A 26,006-nucleotide genomic window follows, 5' to 3' on the forward strand; every position below is an offset into this window, starting at 1 on the left:
GCTACTTTTCCCAAGCTGTGGACCAGCACAGCAAATAGGATCTGATCCTGGTCATTCGCTGTTCATGTCTCCCTAATTTGGAAGTCACTTTTCAGATTTTAAAGCTTGAGGCTCTCACCGTGTCACTGCTGCAGTTTGCCTCCCCCCCCCCCCCTTTTTTTTCTTTTCCCCCTCTCCTTTTCCGGCCACCCTTTCCCCTGACCGCCCGCACGCCGATGCCGGGCTGGAAAGGAGCCGCCCGGCTCGGACACCGCACGTGGCGGCGGGGCAGCGCGCGGGGCAGCGCGCGGGGCGGGGGGGCGGGGCTGGGGGGGGGCGAGCCCGCGCACGCGCACGCGCTCCCTCCCCCTCCCCCCGCCTCCCCTGACAGCCGCCCGCCGCGAGCGGCGCCCCCCGCCGGCGCCTGCTGCCTCTGCGCTGAGGTGCCGCAGCCCGGGCTGCCGCCGCCGCCGCCGCCGGCCGGTCCTCGCCTGGGCGGCAGCTCTGCGAGCCGGCAGCCGAGGAGGAGCAGGAGGCGGCAGCAAGGTAAGGTGATGTCCGCTGTGCCGGGACCCTGAGCCGGGGAGCCGGGCGCTGCCTGAGGCCGGGCTGGGAGCGCGGCAGCCTGTCAGAGCTGCCCGGGCTCGGAGCGGCTCGGCTCGGCTCAGCCTGGGCGCCCGCAGGCGGCGGGGCTTGCGGCGCCTGGCACGCAGAGAGGGAGCGGCGGCCGCGGTGAGGCTGCCCACAAAGGTTGCTTTGTGCCTCGGGAGAGAGGGGCCCCCCCTTAGCGGGACTGCGCGCGGTGCGTTACCGGGGCTGCGCTGGACGTTGGTGACGGGGCTCCGGCGGCTTCCTCCTCCTCTCCGCCCCGCTCGGCGACCCCTCGGGGTGGGGGAAGCACAGAGGTGGCTCCCAGGCGAGGCTTGCGCCACCGCAGCCGGTCTGAGGCGAGGAGGAGGGACGCGGGCGGGCGGGACGCGCCGCTCCTGGGGGCTCCCGCCAGCGCGGCCGGTGCCCCCGGAGCCCGCGGAGGGGGAGGGGAGGGGAGGGGGGCGCCCCCGGCGCGGCGGCGGTTGGAGCCAACGGTCGCTTGACCGTTTTCTCTCAGGGCTCAACTGCCGGTTTGTTTTTATTAAAAGAAAAAAAAAAACCACCAAAACCAAACTTCTTACATCTGTTCAGGGCCAAATCTTACACGAGTGTAGGCTCAGGAGAAACAAACATGTGAAAGAAGGGCCGAAGTCCCAGGTGCGTCTTGTCTCCTTTGAAAATTTTAGTTGCCGTTACCAGTAAACCCCCCCCCACCCCCCCAGCTGTTTGTTGACCTTGGCATGTCCAAGCTCCACTGCTCCTGAGCTTTCCAGCCCTTCTCCCCACCTTGGGGGGAGTTTGTTGGCGAAAGGAAAGGGGAAAAAATAAAATACTAAGGGTAATTATGCTTTTGAAGTCAATCGTAGCAGATTCTGAATAGATTGTAAAACATAACCTTGATTAACCTTGCGTGGATAATTGAGTTTAAATAGTTGATGTTGTTTTAGTTCTCTGTAGGTGAAAAATGCTGTGAGCTTAAGTACTAATGTCTCACTCTCAGGAAAAACTCCGGTAATGCGATATGATCTGTCATCTGAGTGATGTGGTGACCAGAATATGTGGTTTATTAAAGAACCATTTACAATAACTCAAGAAATTCAGCTTCGATAGTTGATATCTTTATTTTTCTTCTTACTTTTGAAATCTTGTTAATATACGTAAACAGCAATGTATATCCTGTCAGTGTGTTCGTGCATATATTAATCTAATTTATATTTAAATATTATCCTTTAGTAAGTTATGTGCTGCCTTTTTGTAGTAGAAAGGTAGAGAAAGTTCTTTCATCTTCAAACGCTTGTTAGGGAATTAATTTGGTTAAATTCCTGATTCTGCAGTTTGCACAGAGGTCTACCAAGTGCAACAAGTTATGGGAGTGATGCTTGTGTTTGCACAGAATTTGAACTCAGCATGGGGGAAGCTATGGGATTTGGGAACAAATGTAGTTAAAATATTTATTGAAGAATAATAGGTTCTGCAGAGTTTAGGTAGGGGAATATGTGAAACGGTGAGATGCACCAGCGTCGGCGCAGAAAGGGAGTGCATAAGAATATTGTTTGGCTTGTCTTTGGTTGGTTTAGCTCTCTACTTAAATATTTACTGAAAACAAGTAATAAAGCATATGTATAATATGTATAAAGCATATATATAATTTTATCACCCTGTTTTAATAAAGAAAATATTATATTGTTTTAAACAGAAATCCCTTTTAATTTCCCGTCGTTAATTGTGCTTAACAGTTAGCAATGTGACAAGGCCTCCTGATCTGTGAAGACACTGTAACATTCAGTATCATTCCCTGCACGTTTTGTCAGAGCGCAGTTCTGTTTTGAATAGCGCAGTTCTTCTTTCTGGGACGCTTTTGTGTAGACAGTTGTTCTGGCGTGATTCCAACTTATGGTGTCCTCTGTATGTACAATCTAGAGGTGTATTATGTGAAATTATTTTCTTCTCAGTAAGTGGCTAATGAAAGCACCTGTCTGTAAATAAAATTCTATTTTATTTTCCTGTTCATGAGTTGATGTGAGTGATACCTGTTTCTGCTCAGGAATTTATATGCAATGTGTAAATATCGATTTAGGAGCTAGTTTCTCCATAGTTTGCTTTAGTTGTTAAATTTTAGTATTTTAAGTTCTTGAACAATTTATTTTGAGCCAAGGAAACGCAATTGTTTTGAGTATTTTATGTGCAAATATCTGCCTCTCCTCATACAAATACTGTAGTAAATGCACTTAGAATCCTTTTGGAGTGTACTGTGTGTATATTATATTGCAGACACCTTATATTCAGTTAAGTCTGATATGCGTTTTTAAAAGTAATTTAGTAAGAGTTGCTGTTTTCTTCCTGTGTAATAAATAGGGAAGACTGGCAAATGATTCACTTAATGGAAGACTAAAACATTTGGGGTGTCAGTGTTCATGCTATTGACTTCTCAATTTATTTCTGTTTAATTTCCTGAGTCTCTTCATTTTATTTATTTATTTATTAAATCTTAGGGAAATAAGCATTGCAAGGTCACTGAGGCTGCACAGAAAGGTCATATACTTTTTAAAAGGTATTCTAATACTTTAATCCATGACTTGCAAAAGCCTGAGCAGAGCAGCACCACAGCAGAATAAATGGTGGAAGCAGGTTAATGTGCTTGAGATGCAGGATGAAGAAAAGTCTCACACCTTTGATATTTGCAACTATACTTATTGGCTGAAAAAAAATGTTATCTTCATGTATCTAGTATATTTTACGTCCAATAAGTCCCTTTTATTCTTTACTGAATTATGCCTCTCAAGTTGTGAAAGCATTTTTTGTATTTCATTTGCCTGAGTTCTGTGAACTCTACGGTAAACAAATGTCTAAGTCGTCGTGCAAATCTCTAAGCGCATGTAGAACTATTGTAGTGTAATAGGTAAATAATTAGGAAATAAAAAGACTCCCGAAATATACTCCAGTAATCTATGATTAGCAAACACCTCATGAGCTTTTTAACTGCAAAGTAACTGTTCCCAAATACCTAAATAATAGCACGTAGCTTTTGCTGCCTCCAACCCCAGATGTAACATAGCTGTTGTAAAAAGAAACTATAAAGGTTTTCCATCTAGTGTCAACCAGGGTTGAACATGAAGTGATATGCTGTCAATTAGAGAAATGTAAACAAAAGACTTGAATTTGCAGATACGTGTTTTCTGTTAGCGCTTGATTAATTTGCTGGTGCTCAATGCTGTGCAGAGTCCAGCTATGAAAACTGAAGTAGTTAGCATGCTAATGGGTCAGGCAGTTAGTGTCTAAACACAAGGGTATGTGTACATGCTCATTTATTTACTTCTGCCTAATCACATGCTCGATAAGTAATCGAGGAATTCCAAATCTGAGTAAGCATGCTGCCATAGGTCTATGAGTTACTTCAAAATAGTGAAGTATGTGAATGTGTCTCATACAGACCGCTGCTGAGGAAGGTACTTGAAGCCATGGCCAGTAGTGGAATCCAGCAACTCCCTCTCAAAAAAACATGTAAACTAGACAAGAAACAAAAGTTGTATGTTCTTTCCAACAGAAGAGTGATTTGGTTTTGGTTTTGTGGGTTTTTTTTGTATTGAATTATTATGTGTACCATGAGAAATAATACATTATATGAATAGAAAGGTGTCCTATACTGTTGCTAAATTTCATTTCTATATAGGAAAAACTGTCTTCACTATGGTGCAGTTCCCCTCATAACTCTGCAGGTGTAATCTGTGTGTGATACAACTTGTATTCAAAAAGGTTTACTGGCTTCTACGGCGCTGAAGCTTGTATAAACTTGGAAAGTTGGCAGGAGTTATCTGGACTTGTGTGGTTTTTCTGTAGAGCAAAAACAGCTGCTGTGCTGGTATCATCTCTCAAACATTTTCATTATTAAATAAAAGTACAGCTTTCATTAATCTATTTTAAACACTTCAGCATTTTTCTAACAAAAATTTTCGGCATTATAAGTGGGAGAAGAGTATGTTCATTATACTGTCTGTGCTTTATCAGGAATCCTATTGATTTTATTTTAAATAAATATTTCCACTTTGTGTTGCCTCAGAAGGATCTGTCTGGATCCTCACCTTGGTCTTAAAGAAGACAACAACCAGCTATTTGGACAGTGCACACTGCCTGAAAGGTTGACTTCTTCTGCTCATATGTGGCCTTAACTGGTGCCTCCAGATGGCAGGGACTTGGGAGAAGTAAAAGGCATGCATGAATTGCAGTGCAGCCCTTAAAGCTACCATATTTTGTGTTGATATAGCCTATGATGGAAGTATCCCCCTGTAGATAGTGAGGTTTTTATTGAAGTGTGAGCCTTAATATACTTTGTATACTGAAATATATGCTGTTGAAATAAGCCTTTTGTTGATGCTCCACAGATAAACAATAAACACCTAGAACAAAATCTCTCCATCAAGTCAATTATTGTGTGGAGAGGTAATCTTGCAAACTCTCCTATGTGGGTTTGGGTTGTGACTGTGCTTATCAGCTGCAGGCCAAAAGCTCTAAAAAGACTAAAAAGAAGGTAATGTTAGGACAGTAAACCTTTTGTTTTCCATTTATATTATTAAATAAGTACTCAATCAGGAAAAATAAATGCAAAAAAAATGTACAAACTATAACGATTTATTAAACTCTGCAGCAAGCTTGAAATAATCATGATTATTATGGTAATAATAGGCTGAAAGGGTCATGATTTTAATTTTAAGGAGAATATTTAGTGTCCTTTCAGGCAGGTAAAACTTTGAAACTGCTACTGTTCCATGGCGGTAATGGTTCTGGTGGAGGAGGAAATGGGTTATATCTGTCTCAATAGTGGTGGGATTTGTTTTGTTGTGTTTTCACCTCTTTATTTTTATTTTTTTTTAGGATAAACCTTCTTGACATGAGAGAGGGAGGAACTTGTTGAAAGGAAGGGAAAAATATGAAAAAAACATGTGGCAGAAACTATATGATTAGCTCTGTGTACTTTGTGTGCAATTATCATTAAAAATACTTAAGTGTAGTTGTTAGTGTTCTAATAATGAAAAATGTGTATATTGCTCAAATGTTTCCTTATTGTTTCAGATAATACCTCTTTTTTGTTTAATAAATTATCCCTTAAATATTCTTAGCTTTGTATAGGCCTTTTAATATTCTTTTCAGAAATAACTGCGTTATTTCTGGGAATAGTTTTGTCGTAGTTTTTCCTAGGGAAAAAAACATTTATGTTTTTCATTGTTGCAGCTTTTGAATATCATCACAATGCTTGCTTTCAAATTCAGAAGTTTGAGGAGGATAGAGTTAAATCCATTTCAGAGTTTGCTAACTGTATGAGTCACCAAATGGGAACATAAATACTTCTCATAATCTTTGGAAAGAACCTTTCAACATTGTTTGGCTGCATAGTGTCAACTGCAAAACACAAAGCAGTATGTTTAGCATAAAAGTAGTTGTATTCGTATTTGAAATTATAGAGTATGAACCAAATCAGTGCAACTTCTTGCTCCCCTTTCCTTCTCAGACTGACTAAAGGCTAGCAAGAAATCCACAGTTAAAACTAGGTAAGGCGCTCTTGGGTTTGGTTGGTTTGTTTGTTTTCTTTAAAAGAAGCAAAAACCTGGAGTGGCAAAAGGTTAGACAAAATGGCTAGTGCTGGAGAATTTTTGTGCACACCGATACAATAGTATGGCCTGGTTGTTTTCTTCCTCTCTGGTGCTGAAGCCAGGCCTTTGAAATATTAGGAACATCTGGATCTTTTCAGAGAGAAATGATTTGTATCAGAAAAAGACTTATATAAATATAACAACATCAGTGACAGAAAATTCCTTGATTTCTATTGAAGTTGTATTGAATTGTAGCACTTAGTATTCTGTGTATTGTTTTAGACAGTATATTCACTTATTTTTGTGTATGTATCTTCTGTATTTTAAATCTTTTTGTTTAAAACGTTCCGTTCAAGCCTGTGGTATTGCTTCATAATGTAAGACTTTTTTTCAAATGCTGTCTCCTAATCAGATAAGAGATTTAGTCATGTTTTATTATTGACTGAGACACTGAGCACTGAAACAATAAATTCCTTTTTTCTTTGTTTTTCTTTTTTCTTTTTTTAATTGACAGGGCAGTCAACTACCATCCCTAAAAGTTTCAATAAAGCCCTAAACATTTCCTCTTTTCTATTATACCTTGAGTCTCTGAATTGAAACTACTAAAAAACTTAAAGCTCCTAATGACTTTGCAGATTGGTGCATTGCAGACGAGCCCTTGCTCGTTTATTCTTTATTCCACCAATGAGTAAACCACCAATATGAATTTTTCAGACTTGCAACTCTTTAATAACTCTTATTTTCATGAACTCACTATTGCTTTGAAAAATATACACTTATATTTGAGGATTGTGTGGGCATAACTGCTCCTGGTTTCAGTGATGCTGGTGTCTGGATATATCAGCAGATTTTAACAGTTACGGAAGGTGTTAGTGTTGTACTATGTCCTCTCTCCAACTCTGGCAGACTTCTCCAGGTGCTTTCTTTGAAGTTGACCTGAGTTGATTTGTAATATAATTGATTATCTTCCTTTTCTTTTGGTATTTTGGAGGGGAAAAGAACTAAATCTTAGTAAAATAAAGTACTAACTGTTTTGAGAACAGTATCTCATAGCAGTTGTACTTCTGCAGCGGGGAACACTTTGCCTTGTCAGTGGTCTGGCTTCAGCCTAGTACTACTTTATATTGTTTCCTGTTGTCATGCACCTTTTAAGCTACTTCATGCTGAGAATAAACACAACATTCATGTTATTTCAAGAGTAAACGTTATCTTCTATATAAGACTTGATAAACTGTTCCCTTGTCTATAGCAAGCGTGTGTTTATGGGGGAAGAGGGACAAACTGATGGTACTTCTTATGAAGCAGAGAATCGTTTTATTAAGGCTTATTTGCAATCACCTTGGAGTATTCTGATGGAAATACCAAATATGGAGTGCAAAGTTATGCACGCTGCAAGTAGTTTGCTGAACCACTTCTGCCACTTGTGGAAATCTTTCAAATTATCTTTGCGTATACACTTGTGTAAAGTACCTATATAACTTAACATGCTCTTCTTAAGAGGACAGAAGCTGACCATATGTAATGAGATTCCTCAAGAGGAGGAGGAAAAACATTAACAAGTATGTATTTTAAAAAGTGCTTCCAGAACCTCATTCTTTAAGGCATGAAGTGTATTTAAAGATTTCAGGAAGATAAGTAATGGCATGAAACATAAGTTTTGACCTCAGTGTAACACATTTGAAAGAACCATAGCGCACGTGAAACAAAGTTTGCAATATGCTAGGCTTGGAATTTAGAGATTATGGGATGGGAAGTTTCTCAGCATGGCCTGCTACTTGGAGTTGTACTCAGCAGAAAAATCCATCAGGAGATTCTTCAGTTCTCACTCTGGTTTTTCTGAAGTGTCGTGGATGTAAGGCATTCTTTCTGAGTTCATGCCAAGTGCTTCAGTGGTATAAAGATGCTTAGTAAATGCTGTATCTGAAAACCTCAAACAAACAATTTGTATAGAAGATTGTTTGTAGCGTTTGTTGTTATGTAGTTAAATAATGAAGTTGTCTGAAAACTTAAATCTGCCCTTTAACAAGCTATTTGCCTAAGGCAACCTGCTGGTTGAGAGCTGAATGCTATCAAGATGTAAAATTTTGTGCCTATAAACGTTGTGTGTGGAAATGAGACTTTGGAGAAAGCAATACAAGAGTAAATGTTTGTGTTCACTTGAAATTGCAGACCATTGTGCAGGTAGTAAGGAACTGGAAAATCAGCTCTCTAATTTGAAATATGTTACAATGCATGCTTGCTAGTTAGTAATCTACTGTTCAGGTTTTGTGAGCGTAAAGACTCCTGCTTGAGGGAACGTTGACAACATTCCCTATTTTTTTTTCTTTACAGTAGATGCACATTACTATATTGATGGTATTGTCTTCCTTGTTAAAAATAATAATTACTCTTTCTATATTGAAGAGTCTTAGGGTTCTGTAAAAATTTTTTCACGATTCTTTTATCAAACTAAGCATAACAGCATACTATTTCAACAATGCAAAGCATTTCGGTGAAGGTAAGAAGCTGTGGGAACATGTTTTATCAGAAGATATTGGCTAATTTTAATTTAACTGTAGTGAATAACTGTTGAATAATACTTTAATTTTTCACTGCGCCCATGGTGATTATCTTTCTTGTGTAGAGATGCACACAGGGAGTGAAGGGAAAGGCAAAAAAGACTTTTGGCCTGAGGATCAAAGATATACTTTGCAACAAAAGCAAATGAAGAAAATGAGCTTTGTGTAGGGAAACATGGTAAAAAGATTGATTAACTCTTTCCCTATTCTGCTAGATAAAAACCACAGGTTTTTTGAACCTTCCCATCTTTTCTGCTCAAATGATCCTGTAGTGCTATTCCATGGATGTGTTTGGAGACTTGTGCTGTAATTGTCATGTTCTCTCCCCCCCCCTTCCCCCCCCAAATTTATGGGGAAGTGTGAAACTTCCAGAATTAAATTTCAATATAAATGCATAAACTATATTTAAATATAATATAATTTTCAGTTCTTGAGCCAAATACATAGCACTCTTAGATTTCTACGCTGCATAACTGCAGAGAAAAGCCTAAGTCAGATGTATCAGATAATCAAAGATTTTAATGAAAACTTAAAAATATTTTTCTGTGTGGAGATAGCTTGCAAGAATTTTGGTATATATGCTTGCTACTGGGCATTCTAGTATTAAACAGTCTATACTTAGTCAGAGAAGACTTTAGTATACTAAACTTGTTGTCTCATCAAAAAAAGCAAGGATGTTTCTTCAAGGCTGTTGCCTCAACAAGATAGTGACGGAAGTGTTAATGTAGGTGCTATAAATAAAGTATTTGACATTGTTTTCCTATGTTTTTGTCCTGGAATTGCCTTTTGCCCACTTCCTCCTATTAAAAGCAGAGCACAGTCTCTAGGACAACACCTAATTAAAGTGCATGTGTCTTATCTGGAACAGTCAAGTTTCAGTGTATGAAGAGAGGATGAGGAACAGAATGCGTCCAGAGCAGTCTCTCATAAATTAGTATTCACTGACTTACCTTGGCATCTGGCTTCAAGTTATTAAGAGAAAAGATGATAGGTTTATTTTCCTCCTTCAAGTTTCATCATGTATAGTGCCTATGCCATAAGTTTCAAGTTCAAACAAGAGTTCGATGGTGATATTGAACGAGGCACCTGTGAGTAGCGCGTTTTTCTTTCTGAGCGCTGTTCCATTGCTTCTGGAACTAAATCTTATTTTTTAAGCTGTTACTGTTGGAGGATGATTTCTCGGGATAATGTTAATATTCTGGCCTAATAAATAATACAGCAGTATAATCCAAACAAAATTTTACTTTGCTAGTTTTTAGTGTTAATTTTGCGAGGTTGACTTTAAACTATATTTCTAGAGACACTAAGCCTTAAAATAACTTTTCTTTCCTAAACAAAATAATAGTTTTATGTTAACACAGACCTACTGAAGCAGTTTGTGTTTACTAGAAATGTTTCCACAAAATATTCTTAATGCTTGAAAAAGATATCCTTTTCTACATCTTAATATAGAAGAATTAATTTTGATTTTTTTTTTAATAGTTATAATCTATTCTGAAGGAAGAGCCTAAGAACAGTCTGTGGCAGAGCAGTGAATCAGGATAGAATCTGCAGATGGGGAATTTTTCCCTGAAATGACTTTCAAGACAGAGAAGCAGTGGCAATATTCTATATTAGTGGCCTTGGAAAAGTGCAAGCGGATACTAGTTTTTCTATTTGTCACTTACAATTTTTTAGCTTATTTCTGGCTTTTTGGCAGTGCCGTAAAACTTGTCAGTGATGTGGGGATCAGCTGTTTAATTACCTTTTGCTCCTGGTAAAGAGTGAACTAGTACCTGTTTTTAGGAATAAGATGGCAATAGGGAACCCCTGATGATTTTCCAGAAGCTTGTGTGAGCCATTGCTGTCTAATCTCCAAAGTGACAGTGAGAAGTGCTGTTGCATGTTTGTGTCGAATATACACTTGATGCTGAACCTGTCATGAGCTCCTCCATCTCAGAAGACAGTAAGGAAGAAAGAGTATGATTGGAAAAAGAGTGGCAAATGCAGCCAGAAATCATCAAGACACCAAGAGTTTGTGGTGCAGGAGGCAGGGATCCTACAGTAGGGGGTGTTGGAGTGGCCTTTCTTCATGAGGGTGGGAAGTTGAAGGACTGCTTTCCATGACCTGTCTCCATTTTGAGGAAGTGTGCAATTGCTGCTGCCATGCGGAGGGATGGGAGAGGGCCATGCTGTCATATTCTGCTTGACTCATTCCCCTTTTGTTACTGGCAGCTGAGGAAGGATGCTTGTCTAACACTGTGTCAGCTGGCTATTATACCTCTCTCCTCCACATGTTTAAGTGAGAAGTGCATTTGTTTAGTTTATGGCTTACTTGGCAGACCTCTCATATTGCTGGAAATTCGGCCTTGGAAGCTGCAAGAGCGTGAGCTGTGTGTCTCAAAAGAATCTCACTCTAAGTATCCAGTTTGTCAAAAAGCCTCTTGCCTCATCCAGCGTGTAGACATCTCTCTGAAGGTGGTGGATGAGATCTTGCTATTGAAATGAATAAATGCTGGCCTCTTGAAGCCCTCCAGAAACACCCAAAGGAGACCTTTGTCAGGTCTGGAGGCTGTGGCTGTGGAGGAGAACAAGGACAATGCTACTGATGTTTTCAGATGTTAAACTGAGAACGTGAAGGGAGTTCAGAGGAGATATTTTGAAGAGGTGTATTTTTTTTTCCTCTTTGTTATTTTACATTGTTTCCCTTGCAGAACATGTGAGAACAGAATTTGGATTGATGCTACATTTGATTTAATTTCTGTTAAATGTGTGCCAAACTTTATAATCGAGAGTTAACAGAAAAGTTGATAATGCAGTAACTTCTACCATTTTTCTGTTTTCTGGTTTGACTCTAGTTTCAGTGTGGAAGTCTCAATGCAGAGATCTGTGTAGATGTTCCTAAGAGTGTATAGGGCAGAAGTGTCGAATTTTTTTTTGTCATATATTGAATGCTTTTGCCACTGTAGTTCACAAGTGAACAGTAGATTTTTTTTTTCCCGTGAAATGGCTACCTTGTGTTTTATAACTTAAAAATCTTTCAGCTCCCAGCTTTGAAAATTAGTGGACTACCTTTAATCTTTCTCTTGAACCTTTGATCTTACTATTTTGAGTGACCGTAAGTGGAGGTGAAACTCTTGCTAGCATAATGCACATGATCACTGAAGCATGTAGGCTTTGCCGATGTAGAGTAGAAACTGATTACTAAAAAAAAAAGTTTGCCTTTTTTAAAAAAGTAATTTACCCTGACAGGAAATTGCTCCCTAAAAGAGGGGAATCTTGTAGAAAAAGTTAAGTATGGACTTCTGTGCTGTTTCTTTGGAATATCTTAAAGAACAACTTTCCTCTTCCTGCATTAGTATAGACTAGTAAGACAAGTAATAATCTTTCAATCCCTGTTCTGCTGAGCCACTTCTAGCATTATTAGTTTGGTTACTTTCTCTTTTGGAGTTTATCTCAGTAATCCTACTTCAGGATCCAGGAGTGAATTTGAGGTCAGGCACTGATCCAAAAATAGGTTAAATGGCTAACAGTCTCTGATTCTGCCCTCAAAGAGGTGATGCTTTTATTGTTTTCTCTTTCAGAATAAACTTGCAGATATTTGAAACAAAATGCTGGGCTCAGAAGTGGGCTGGGCAGAACTCATATCCCTTGCTACTGCAAGAGACGTTAAAAAAAAAAAAAAGCAAATTAAGGAATTATGTTTGAATGTCTGTTCTGTTTTCTATAGAATGATAGGGTTGCATGCTCTCCATTCACAGCAAAGGAGAGGCAAGAAGACGACATTTGTTCCAATTGGGACCAAATTTTGGTAGTTGGTGCTGGATTTGGGGACTTGTCTGGTAAACGTGCTCTTTAGGGCTGCTTATCTACCCCTTTATGGACAGAATTTTCACACAGAGATCTGCATTCTCAAAAATACTGTTTTGTGAAGGTTGGTGTAACCTGTTTGCCACTGTTGGGACGCATACGTTGCATTCAGCTTCTTTTGCTGCCCATGACTTGTCAGGTCAGATTTTGCTCCAACCTTCAAATAGCTTTTTTTAGTTCTTTAGACCTTATTACTTATTTTGTAGGTAAGCACAACCTACATAACCTTTCTGGTTATGTTCTAGTAGATATTAATTAATATACAATTGAAATTATTCTCTCTTAATCTAACAAATCTTTATGCTGATTCTAATTTAAACCAGACTTTCTCAAGTAAAGTAAATAGGCTGAAAATAAAAAATGTCCTATTTTAAAAGAAAAAAAAAAAAACCAACAAGTAAAACAAGTTCATGTTAACATTGTAGGGGATGTGTGGTGGTGGTGGTTGTTTTGTTTTTGTGCCTTTATCTTCCGGAGACCTTGCAAGGTCTTATCATACTACTCATTGAGTTGAAGCATATTGGGCTATATAGACCTTTTAGAAGCAGTGTAGCCTGGGAATTGCTGTTGCTAGCATTTGAACGTGTTTATGCTGTTTTTGAGTGACTTGAGCCATGAGTTGACTGTTTTTTTCAGCAAATTAGCTGAAGTCTGATCTTAAAATATGGTAGAAAAGATTCCATAAATCTTTAAATATCTGAGATCTAGATTTTCTCCATGTTGTTTAGTTCGTTCTACAGCAACGCTAGATCTGACTGCTGCTCTGAATTAACGTAACTGACGCTATGCACAGTCCTGGATACAGACTTGCTGACATCAGTGATTTTGGCATGTATTCAGAAAAGTAAACAAAAGACAATCAGTGTTGGATTTGGCATAACTAGCAAGTCCACAAAACGGCCAAATCCTGCTCAATGTATTCATCCACTTAATCCCATTGATTTAACTGAGATTTACTTAAGTGAGTAAAGCATGCTGAATTTGGTCCTAGAAGTGCTTATCCTACAACTTTTGACTTTCTGGTGTATTAGTGAACACACAAATTCTTCACTTACATTGAACTCTTTATGGTTTTCTGTTTTTTTTTTTTTTTGTTTTTTTTTTTTCCTTTGCAGAAGAAAGATGAACTCTGAAAGCTCATCACTTACCATGAGTAGCCCTGCAGTAATAAACCAATGTGCCAGAGGAGGAATGGAAGAAGAAAAAGTCTGGTAAGGAGCTTTTTTTCCTAGCTTTTTGAAAAGTTGATGGACAGCAATGAGAGATGTAGCTTTAAAAATAAGAATTGTTCACGTTAGAAATATTTACTTTAATTTTGCATTATTTAACAACAGGAAGAGGAAGGATTTTATTTTGGTTTTTATTTTCTAGTAGATTACCATAGGACTGCATGTCTTACGATGGGCAATGTAAAAATCCTGTTCACTTCAAGAGTGCACCAGTTGTACTCATGGAATCTTTCACATATGGCAGATGTCTTAATCTCCCTGTGCTTTTGCTGTGCTCACGTTATACAATTACTAGTATCCTTCAAGGTGCTGTACAGTTCAGAAATCAAGTGTGTGGTCATCTTCTGATTTCTAGTGGATTTGTGCACTGGGAGACAAGTTAATAGTTACTGCTTTTTATCAGAGGGATTTACTCTGTACTAGAGAAAAAAATTAGGCTGTTCAGTGATAAATGTGGACAAATGTTTATGCGTTAGTACTGACTTCTTGATGAAAATTGAAACTGACCCTGCCATTCTTAGCACACTGTTCAGTATTTTCATGAAGGGAACCAGGTATCGAGTAAGCACTGAGACTATTTCAACTCTGTTAAAGGGAATTGATCTACTGATGCCTCTTTATTGAGGGTGTGCTGATTTTGCTTGCTGTCATTCACTAAGGTTTGGCTAGGTTTTTGTTAACGCTTTTTACTCAACATGTGAAAAATTACCTGAATAAACCCATACCAGAAAGCATGGCACAAGAAAACACGGCACCCATATGGCAAAACCCCCTAAACTACACTGTTTTTGTAATTTGAGGAAATACGCTTTAAAAGCTTTTTATACTAATGAAACAAAGAAATATTAACAAACATTATATCAGCTGCTCGATGCTTGATAGGAAATCATGTAGAATCTTTTTTGTTTCAGTAACTGTTTTTACATGGGATTAAATTAAGCCTTGGGGTACCCGGAAAGTGTTTGTTTTTTAATTTGTCCTACTATTTTACTACTGTTTGTGGAACATCCTCAAAGTTATAAAAAAAAATTTCATATGGAGAGCTGGGGAAGGCTGCTTTTTTCTCCCATCTGTGATGAGGAGCAGGGAATTAACAAATTTTGTTATATCTTTTATTGTTTTTATCTTGTTTATAATATTGAACAATACCTCTCCCCCCCCGCGCCATGGCATTCTTAATTCTTAGTTATGCTGACTAAAGTAGCAGGAGAAAAAATTATGTTATCAAATATTAGAATATCTTGAATGAGTGGAATGGTTTGTTACAAATGTGTAATTGACCTTGGGGAAAATGCTGGAAAATAGCGAACTTGCTAGAGTACTTGTCTTCAGTTCATCTTTGTCTTATGTCTCTCGCGCTTTCCCTTTCTTTCCCTTGCACGTGCATGCTCGCTCTCGCGCTTTCCCTTTCTTTCCCACTCTCTTGCACAGACAGACTTGTCGTGACACTGAAGTGTTTATTACTGAAAGATAAATCAATGAACATTTTGGTGGTTAAGGATATATTGTGATTTAGCTCATAAGATAATATGGGCAGATAATATGTACTGTTGCATGTTTTGTCATATCTTTCTATATCTAAGAACAATGTATTAGGTTACACGATTGATATAAAGGGCAAGGTTATAACTCAGTGTAAATTGTGGGACGTGTGCTGAATTACATGGCGCTAAAATATTTAAGCCAACTTGAGGTGCAGTGCTTATCTTTTGTAATGTGTTTCAACCTATATATCAGCCAGCAATATCGCTTTTGCTAGCTTCTTATTTTATAAAACTAAAATCTTACTTATTAAAAAAGGCACCATGTTTGCAATCTGAGTTTTGTTTAGATAGGCTTGTGGTTAGAGAAGCTGAATAGCAGCCTGATGAGTATATGGTATAATGAATACAAGTTGTGGATGACAGTTCATTACTATCTGTGACTCAGCTATTACTTGTTGGTACAATAAAGATAATGGTGACAATGTCGTGGAATTGTGTGGGCTATATTTGAAGTTTTCTAAAATCTTGTATATGTTTAATTTTCTTTTTGACATGCATTGTGGGGATTCGTGACTGGAAGAGCTGGATAACTGCTGCATTTTCCTCAGCCTAGTAAAGTGTAATGTTGCACTGCATATCTACGTCATGCATTTATTTATCTTTTTTCATTGTCTCATTCTTGAAGCATATGTTCTGGTGCGTTCTCAGTTGTTTTATTTTTCATTATGGAAATACGTGGTTGTTAGTAAGAGTGGGTGTTAGTGATAGCGAGGTCAGGAATGTGTACTATTGAAAGTATGCAGTAACAGTATAAATTATTCAACCAAGGCAAAAGGCTTCACAAAAGAAAAGAGCTGAGTAAGACCTTGTCTAGCACTCAGACCTCACTTATGATACATGTAAAAGGCTTTGATGTTGTGTAAGGCCTTGTGTTCAGGCCCTCTAGAAACAGGAAAGAGTAGATAATCGGGTGTTTTTACTCACAGCCAGAGACAATGTCAGAACTCTTCTCCTTGGATAAACAATTACTGAAATGTTAACAACTCGACGATATTTTATTTTTAAGTGAGGACACTGGGTAGATATACTTAATATCAAGGACATTACATGGTAGAAGAAATTTACAGTGAAATTGGCTGCACACCTTTGGACATTGCGGAGTTTTCTCAAATACTGTAACTAAATTTGCATGTCTTGTGTGCCTTTGGCTGTATGCTTTGCTTATTAAAAGCATAGTGTATTTGTTCAAACAATAAGTGTAAATTGTTACACTCTCTAAAGCTGGCAAATTGTTTATGTTTATATTTTGTTTATAAATTGTTAGTGAAGTTTTATTGACTATTACAGACTGTCAGTGAGTATTTTATTCCCAGAAGTTACATATTACATGTTACCCTGTCTTAAAAAAGTTATCATAAATACTTTTAGCATGATACATTTTATATTGCAATTAAATTAGGAGATAAACTATGATTTATTTACTAAATGACTTTCTCCCTTTTAATAGAAGATTAAGAAGTATAACTGATCACACAACCCTATTTTATAGCCAGCTAGAAATTTGAAGTTCATAGAAGGGAGTCCAAAGGGGAAGAACTCGCCAGTTTGGTCTCTCAAGAATGATAAATGGTGTTTGGAATTCTATGGTTTAATTACTACTTTCAGTATAAAGAGGATACCTGAAACCTTATCTGCTTTCTTTCTCTAGAGCTAATGCCAGAGAAGAGTATCATTTGATAATAGTTACGAAAAAAAAAAAATCTGAAAAAACAAACATAAGAAATTTAGTTACTATAGGAAATTTGAGTTCCAGAAGTATCCGCTTGAAAATTTTCATGTTCTAAAAATGAAATGCGCAAAGCACCTCAGACTGAATATGAAGAAGGACAGGCTGAATATTTACTTCTCATTTTGTTAACCAAGCAATTGATAATAGATGAGGAAAAATAGCTTTTTGATAATATGCGGACAGCAACAAGTTCTGTGAGCAAAATCTGTACTGATACTGGGTGTTCTTATTTAATTTACTTGACTATATTTGAATATATTACACTCTGCATCAGTCCACCCTTTCCCAAAGTTGACTTCCAGTAGCAGTAGCATTCCCAACGTGAAATTTTTCTTTGCTCATGCCTCTATAGATGCATCAGAGTTGAAACAACTTCTGTTGCATTTTTTAATAATTATCTTAGCAAAATTCTATGTAGACATCCTTAAATTGGTTTTCTGTGGGTGTGTATGGATTGAGCATAATTCTTGTTATGAGTTAAATAGCTGGCCAGGGTTGGGGGAGAGGGAGGTGAAAAAAGATCACTACTGCTACAAATGTTCTAATTTTCTTCCTAATGAAGAAGAGTAGCTATAATGTTTGGAGGTGCTTGCATTGCTTAACTTGGCAGGTTCGTGTTTTACGGCTATATACAGTAGATGTGTTCCAGGTTAAAGAATCTTTTGGATTTAGAGCTGACTAGAAGCAGTTTGTCAGGATGAAGGTGAATCACAAAATTATTGTTAGAAAATGCAGCCTATACCTCATTGCTGTTGCTGTTCTAGAGAGGATTGAAATGGGGTGGGGCACGCATGGAAGAGCTTGGAGGTTATTTTGACTGCTGATTTAAGTACTTGAAGGCCTCAATAATTCAATTACTTGTTTTTTCTTGAAGGAGGATGTGCTTTTTTTTTCCCCCCTGTTTCTTCATATTTTTGAATTAGGCTATCACTGGATAAACATAGCACAGTTTGGTTGCAAAAGGACATTTCAGGAGCGTAAGTGTATTTCCTGTAGTTATCACTGCTCAGTACAACAGAGCTGGCGGAGCAAAGGGTGGAAATGTTCATCTGCCTCATTTCAAAGTCATCCAGGTTAACTAGAACAGGTTTTAGTAGCAATTTGAACTAGCAAGGTTGATACTCCACTGGAGCAAATGAAAACTGCATAAGATTAAGGTAATGATAACACCTTACTCTATCACGGTTATTTTTGTGAGGATCTCTGTTCCCCATTTTGTCATCCAGCTATTTACAAATTCTGCTGCTCTGATTCATCAGTGTTTCATATCTGCTTGGTTTGCTACCTCTGCAAGATAAAGATCAGTAAGTACTCAAGCTTGCGATGCTTTGCTTCTATTTTTTTAAATTTTTTTTCCTAACTAATTTCTAATAATCAAGATTATTGGTATTGCAGCTAAAAAAGAAATGCTTATAGTAGTGGTAATGTTTTAGATGTTACTACTGTAAATGTCCAGTAGCTAGAGTTCACCACAGCCGCATTCATGCATAAACCAAATTAAGGTGTTCTTGATAAGCAGAAATACTGAGAAATTTACCTGATAATATTAACATTATGATTACCATTATTTGAGCCAATATGAAACAGCTTCAACAAATACAGACTTGAGAGCCTTGGAATCTTAGAAGCTACAGGTTTGGCAGATACTTAGTTTCTTAATTTTGAAAACTGCAAGAAAAGAACTAACGATAAGGGAGCAAGTGGGTCTATACTTAGTATGAAACTGGCTGGCATATTGTTTTCAAAACAAATGTGCAAGGGAATTGGAAATTTTCCAGTGTTTGGTATTGTGTGTGGATTTGCAACATGCTTCCTATAGGCTGGAAGAAGTCTTCCTGTTCATTTCTATATCTTTTTACGTAGGATTGTGTTAGGAAGTATTCCAACTTTTTAAAACTGATATTTGAAAGTTTGAGTTCTGGATTGTTACTGTGCTTGAGTTTGTGAAGCCTGTTTTTTTTTCTGTCTCCAAATACTCTTCAAGAGTATTGAAGAGCAAATCTTTCTGAAAGCTGCTTTTGTCATGAGGCTCTCAAGAAATATATACCTAAATTTGAAAACTAGCCAGACAAGCATTGTTACCTGTGAATTCTAGTGCATTCTGACTATCTCTCTTTTTGACTTGACTTAATAATGAGTTTTGGGGGCAGAGTGTGTTTTAAATCTTTTTTTTTTGTTTTTGTTGATCTTCTGCTGTAACGGTTATGTTGTTTTTGTTCCAGCTTTCCTTTTGAATCTGAAATGCAAGTATTTTTGTAATCTATAAAGGCATGTTGGATACTGTTGGTGCTGTTGGGTACTGTTGGTACTGATGGTGCTGTCTTGGGTGAGAGAGTAACGGCGTGTATTTAACAACGTTAATTACTTTATGTGAAAGCTTTGATTTGGAATCTCTGCCCTTTCTGAAGGGTTAAGTATGTGTTTCATGGAAGAGTTGAATTAGTCATGTTTCTGCATGTAGACTTTTATAGGAGAACAACTTGCTTTCCGATAATTTTGCTGCAGAGAAACTCTTGTCCTTTTTTTCATCATTTTGTAACTTATTTTTGGTGACGAGGGAGGGGAGGTTATCCAAACTCTAATCTGTACTCTGAGAAGAAAGACAAACCTGAATACTGAATTTAGATATTAGGAAAATTAAGTGCAAACCAACTCCATAATTGCACATATTAAAAGAAAGAGCTTATAGGTTTATCAAGTATGTATTTACCAAAGAGAGGGATTGTGAGGACCTTTCTCCTCTCACCTATACTGGCTGATGTGGTGCATGTTACTGCTTCATATCATATAATTATGGCTGTACAGCTCTCCTGATTGGATTGGGTCAGCCTCTACACTACATATGGCTGTGTCCTCATGCCTAATACACAATCTCTGAGTGAAGGTACCTCTGCGTTTTCTCACAGAGTTGAAAGAGATCACCTTTCTTATTCGTTATGGCCGTAGCAGTCGTTCCAGCCCAGTGCTGTCTGTCTGAGGGCCAGATACCATCACAACACATTGCACTGCTCCTGTTTAAAGGGAGATTCTAGAAAAGGGACAGAGGGGGAAGGCGACCATTGTTCCTGGAGTTATCCTCAGGCTGCTAGGCTCTCTTCACCTGTGTATTCATTATTTGGAGTTTCCAAGGCAGGAAAGAAAGAAGTGCAACATGGAAAGCCAGAGATACAGGGATATATGGACCTACTTTCTTTTACTTGTCTGGCTTCTGCAATCCTTAAAGCTAGACCACTGGCAAAGGAATGAATGCTGAACACAGGAGCAGGCTTATGGTCTATTCCCAAGTGTATCTCATCTATGTAATAAAATATTCATTCATTTAGACAAGTATGTACTGTTGCCTTTGAGAAGAAAACCAGAAATATTTGCCAGAACCAAATGTTGAGGAAAAAATTGTGTACCATTCTGCTTTCCAGGAAGAGAGGTACTTTGGGTATTTTCCACTTCCTTTTTTCATTGGTCCAAGTCCGTATGCAGTCCTCTTGAGTTTTCTGCTTCAAAACAAAGACCAGCAGCAATATCCTCCTGTCTCTGATTCATCCAAGACTACAGATACTTGAAATGTGAAAGTTGTCCAAGGATTTACTCCCTTCCACCCCCCGTAGTACTGCTGTCTTAAAGTGATGTGGTTATCCACAATGTGGGTTGTATATATGAAAGTATGGCCCTTGCAATGTTTGAACGTCAGAGTGAGTTCTTTTGAAAGTTTCTCAGTCCCTTAGGCTTGCCAAAGATGGGAGAAAAGCATCCCATTGATATGAAACAAATTAATCACTTTTACTAAAATTCTGACTCTTCCTTGACACTGCAACCTTTTTTTTTTAATTACTTTCATGGATACATTTCTTTGTGTATTTTTTGAATGCTGAGTCTACTTAGTCATGCAAAGAAGCTTGTGCAATTTAAAATAAACCAAAATAAATGCAAATTTTTATTAGCAAAAAAAATTTCTTCCTAATATAAATGACTGAGCAACACATTCGAACTCTTCTTGATTTTTGCTTATTTATAGTTTTTTATTTGTATATATATATTTATTTATTGGTGCAGTTTAAAGTCTTCACTGAATCCTCACACATTTTTTGCTGCTTGGCTGTCCCTTTCCCAAGGCAAGATATGTGGTATACTGTGGAATATAAATAGAAGCAAAGTTGTTGCTTTTACTGTTGTCAGTTTTCTTTTAAATTAGGATGTCAGAAATGCAAAATTGAAATTTCAAGTATATAGGAAATACTTCATTGAAATATATCAAAAATTATTTCTTGTTTTCTTCGAAAATTAGGAAAACATTAAGGAATGATGTTTCACAATAATTTGACTTTTGCAGTGAAGTTGATTTAAAACACTTGAGCCTCTCATCTGCCTCTTCCCATCTCTTTGCCATTACTTGCCCTGACCTCAGTTGTGCCACTATTGTGGTGTATTGATTAGTTCTATGAATTAATAAAAATAATCTCTGTTAAAAATAACTTTCCCAAATGGAGTGTGGTTCCCTCTCCCTTCCCACCCTAGTATCATTTCAGTAATCTGAGGTACAGCACAGCACAGCCCTAGCAATACTTGTGTGGAGTAACTCGGAGGGTGAAAAATTAGAGTGAATATGGGATAGGACTTGCAACTTCTAACAAACTGCTTATAACTTCAGGAAAGCATCTAATGCACCTCTATGCTTTTATGCTGCATTTTTATTGTAATACAATCAATTTCACCCATAGTGGTCAGACTTGCCGTGGCTGAGCTCTGATCTCAGTTGTGAAGTGCTTTCTCACTTTTGTAGCTCTAGATTGTTTCTAACAGCTGATGCTCAGCTGAACCTGTTTTAGGCATTCGTTTATTTAGGACCTGTCAGGTTTACAATTACACAGCTTTTAATGTGATTTTATTTAATAAGGAAAAATGACTCTATAGTGAAGTTCTGCCCGGTGGCTAGATATCAGATCACTCTCAGAACATATGGGTTATGTTAATGTCTGCTGGGATTATTATTTCATCTGAGCTTTAAAATGTGGAAACTCTTTGGTGTAGCAAGAGTAGTTTTTTTGTTTGCTGAGGTACTGTGGAAACTATATTTGAAGCTTTTTTTATTCATCTGCTATTTAAAATAGAAATAACATTTGATTGAAACAAAAAGATGTTTGAATTGAAATGGCTGTAACTGGCAACATGAGTAAAAGGTAGGTAAGCAGTGGTGAGCAGTGGAAAATCTGTATTTTAATAATGAGGTAGTACATAGATACCACATGATAGATACCTTCATACATATGGCTTATAATCACGTTACTATTTGTTAATGAGGATCAGAATAATATTGCTAAATTACTGCATGTTATAGCTTGAAGAAGCAAAGGTACTCAAGCTGACTTCTAGCTTGTGTGGAAAGTAAGGTTTCGTGACATAAATCATCATAATACTGTTGGAGATTTTGCCAGCTGCTAACTGATGAGGAAAGAATTATGTCTGCAATTAGAGTGAGGAACAAACAAGTTTAACAACTCTTACTGTTTCTCTTGTATCAGTCTTTCATCGGTAAAAATGAGTCATCCTGAAGAACTGAATTAAAATGGCCCTAGTCAAGTGCAATTTTACTGCAGATGTTTGCCATGATTGCTGTTTTCCTGTCTTTGCAATGAAACATTACTAGAAGCCTGGAAGAGCTGAAGAATATTTGGGATAGTTAGTGTAACCTAACAATTGGGCAGTATTTTGATAAAGCAGATAAACATTTACAAAACAGATTTAAAAATCACTTTTATCTTACCTAACTTTTCTAGTTTATTTAGTGCACTTCTCTGCCCATAAAAGGAGTAGTAGAATTGAAAATTGTTATGAAGGAATCATCTGCACTGAGACTTGCACCCTGAGAGCCAATCCGTTAAGGGAAATAAGCAAAGATCCAGGAGAGGAGACGTAGAACATGGAGAAGGTGACTCACATCAGCTTCTGTAGCACACACCCAGAAATGGTGAGAGATGAGAGTGTGTTGAAATAGTTAGAGCAGTCACCAACCGCTGATTTAAGTATCAAGTGCACACAAAATGTGCTTCGTGACAGAATGAAGTAACTCCTAGAGGCAAGCACAAGTTTAAACACGTGTTTAATTATCATGCCTTAAAAATTTGGTATGGATTGCATTTCCTCATCCTGGACAGGATTAAATTATCTTGATTGGTTCCTGGAGAAAGAAAGAAAATAGTTCAGTTTGCATGCTGCCCTGAATCTGAATCCCACAAGATGGCAGGCTTGATCTGCAATTTGGAAGAAAGGCTGCTTTGTTGGAGAAAGTCGCTATCTGTGTTGGGAACTCACCAGTGCTGTCCCACTCCTCCAGGTACTCTGTTCAGGGAATGGACAAGGAGATGAGCAGAGGTGAGAGCTTATAGGTTGTTCCAGGTGTAGGTTTGTTGAGATATGGCCCAGGCTGCTGTGTGTATCTAGTGTTGTTTGTTTGTTTGTTTGTTTTTTGGCAGGGGCTTTATTTCTTGTTTCTTTTTTAATGCAAGAAGATCATTCCCTAGACTACATGAAAAAGCACTCATATGCATTTTGTACAGGGAATTGTATTATGTCCCTCAGCCACACTTCAAATGGTGTCTATTTGCATTACACCTCTTGAGATGTTTGCTACATGCTTGGTTATGATTGTATTTTATACTATTTGCTTTTTCACTGATGTATGTCTCTATAGTTTATTATAGAAATATTTGTTTTACCTTCCTATGCTAACAGCTGAAATTTCTAATTGGTTGCAATTCAATGTAAAGAAGTTCCATCCAAGTAAAAGGTAGCGATCTTTAGGCTGCCCTCAGTGGTATTTTGTTTATAAATGTGAGAGTATTAGTGAATAGGCTAGTGACATGGCTTTTATACTCTTGCCATGTAAGTAAATGGAATGTTTGCAAAGAATACATCGAGTGAAATGTATTTTAGTTCTTGAAGTGTTGAAGAAAGTTGAAAAACTAAAATTTTTGGTTGCTTTGATGTAGGAAAGGAGTATAAAAATCCAGCTGCCACCAGTCATTAAAAATATCTTATTCCTTTCTTACTGTTGGTGCTTATTTCTGAAATCTAAAGAAGGTATTTAATAAAAATGAGTGACACTTTAGACTTTAGTGGTAGTCACTATCTTGGTTGTTACAGGTAATCAACAGAAATCACAGGCTGAATCTGTAGTGCTTTCTCATTTTGGCATGTTAAGATTTTTTTCTTCCCCTCTGTGGATGAGAGAAGTCATATACACTGACAAACTGGTAAATGACGTGGGCACGGTGATTAGGCTTGGATCACCAGTGTAAGTAATTAATAAACCTCCCTGTGGAAGGGGGCCTCAATACCCCTAACTTCCATTTTGGTCATTTGCTATTAAAAGTGATGATTATAGTGGGCGAGAACTTCTGCTTCTTCAGTGCAGTCTTGCAACCATGATTATAAAGGATTTTGCATAGTTTATATATGTCAGAAGTCTTGATTAATCAACCGCGGTGATCTTTAAAGCCTTCTTTGGAACGCGTCCTAGTGGACAAGGAAGTCATCTTCATTTCACCAGAGATCATAACCTTTCTGCTTTGAACTGTGCTGCAGGCTCACATATTCTGCAAATTGTAAAACAAGTCTGGCAAAACGTACAAGCATGTCAATGAAATCTTGAATATGTTTTTTAATTTACTAATTATCAGCTATCAGTTTTAAGGATCCTCTGCAGGAGTAGTCTTCAGCTTCTGTTCCTGTCCGGCTAAGTATTAGATGGACTCATTTTACTTCTTCCCCTATTTTTAATTTGATTTTGGTGTATTAACAGAGATAAATGTCATCTACTAGAGATTCAAGTAGCATCGTTTTAGGATAAAAGCTCTATAGATTCCTTGTAAGGAAAGGGGAATTTTTTAAAAAATGTGACATAAGTGCAAACCACAGTCTTAGTTTAGCTCTTTCTATAAATATACAAGATCACAGCCAGAATTAATAATAGGGACTGTCTTTTTCTGCTTGGATTGAGGGGAAAAAGTAACAATAATTTATTGCTAGAATTTCTGTTAATCCCTTTTAAAATAAATAGAAAAACATTGTCTGCCTTGCTCAGATTCTTCAGTGTTTGCTTATTTGGAAGCCTGCTGTTAAGAGCTCTATATAAGTGAGATTTATCTTGTTCCCTATAGAATTCAGACTGAGGGAAGAATTCAGCATACAGCCAAAAAGTGTGCCCTCACTCTATAATAGCACAGATTCATCATTCAGTTAAGTACTGTTGGTTTATATACTGTGGTTCAGTATGTGGAGTATGTTTTATTTTTAGGTAGATTCAGAGGAGGCAAGAACACTAATTAGCATTTCTTGAATTAAAAAAAAAAACTAAGAAAAATTGCAATTAAAATACATACAGACTATAGGATAGTGTGAATTTTTGTCTATTTCAAAACAGCTTGATTCTCTGAATGGGTGGGTGTGCACATGCATGTATGATGTGTGAGAGTGTGTGAGATTTTTTTAAAAACTTAAAATCACTGATCTACCATTGCCAGCCATCTGTTTCCTATAACCTTATCCTGCTTCTCTTTTAGAGAATCTTGTCCTTGCTTGTGATTCCTTTTCACTTAAGTCTGTAATGTCTATTGTTATTGTCTATTATTCCTTGATACACTTATTCAACAGATAGTATTAACCAGAAGCTCTACTACACTCTCATACTAAGACCTATAATAAGTCTTTTTTCAGACAGAAGAAGTGGTTGTTTATTTTAGTTAATTGCTTGACTGTAGAGGGAGTTGGTGATTAAGTCTGAAAAGAAAACAAACATGATGTTTCTATAGGAACATTTAAACACTGGAATATTTGAAAACAAGAGAGCAGAAAGAAAAAGGCTGATCTTAATATCTTTCTGGTGTGTGTGTGGGGTGGGGGAAGAAGCTGGAGAATACAAGAATGGATTCAATTAATCGAGTACATTT

At 37.7% G+C, this 26,006-nt stretch overlaps 1 protein-coding gene across 5 annotated transcripts in view; it reads left to right on the forward strand.

Annotated features, from left to right (window-relative positions):
* Positions 1-296: 296 nt before the first annotated feature.
* Positions 297-26,006, forward strand: part of ARHGEF3 (Rho guanine nucleotide exchange factor 3) — a 153,372-nt gene continuing 127,662 nt past the window's right edge. Inside the window, exons 1-3 of one of the 5 annotated variants that reach the window (XM_068907581.1) lie at positions 442-525; positions 1,162-1,227; positions 13,678-13,773. In XM_068907581.1, the coding sequence (XP_068763682.1) occupies positions 13,738-13,773 (36 nt within the window). In that variant the 5' untranslated portion in view covers positions 442-525; positions 1,162-1,227; positions 13,678-13,737. Of the gene's footprint in view, positions 526-1,161; positions 1,228-13,677; positions 13,774-26,006 lie in introns of those variants that run through there. The other 4 variants (XM_068907578.1, XM_068907580.1, XM_068907583.1 and 1 more) reach the window with 4 other exon arrangements.

This window comes from Struthio camelus, chromosome 14, assembly GCF_040807025.1.
Source record: "Struthio camelus isolate bStrCam1 chromosome 14, bStrCam1.hap1, whole genome shotgun sequence".
In the NCBI taxonomy this organism is placed as follows: domain Eukaryota; kingdom Metazoa; phylum Chordata; class Aves; order Struthioniformes; family Struthionidae; genus Struthio; species Struthio camelus.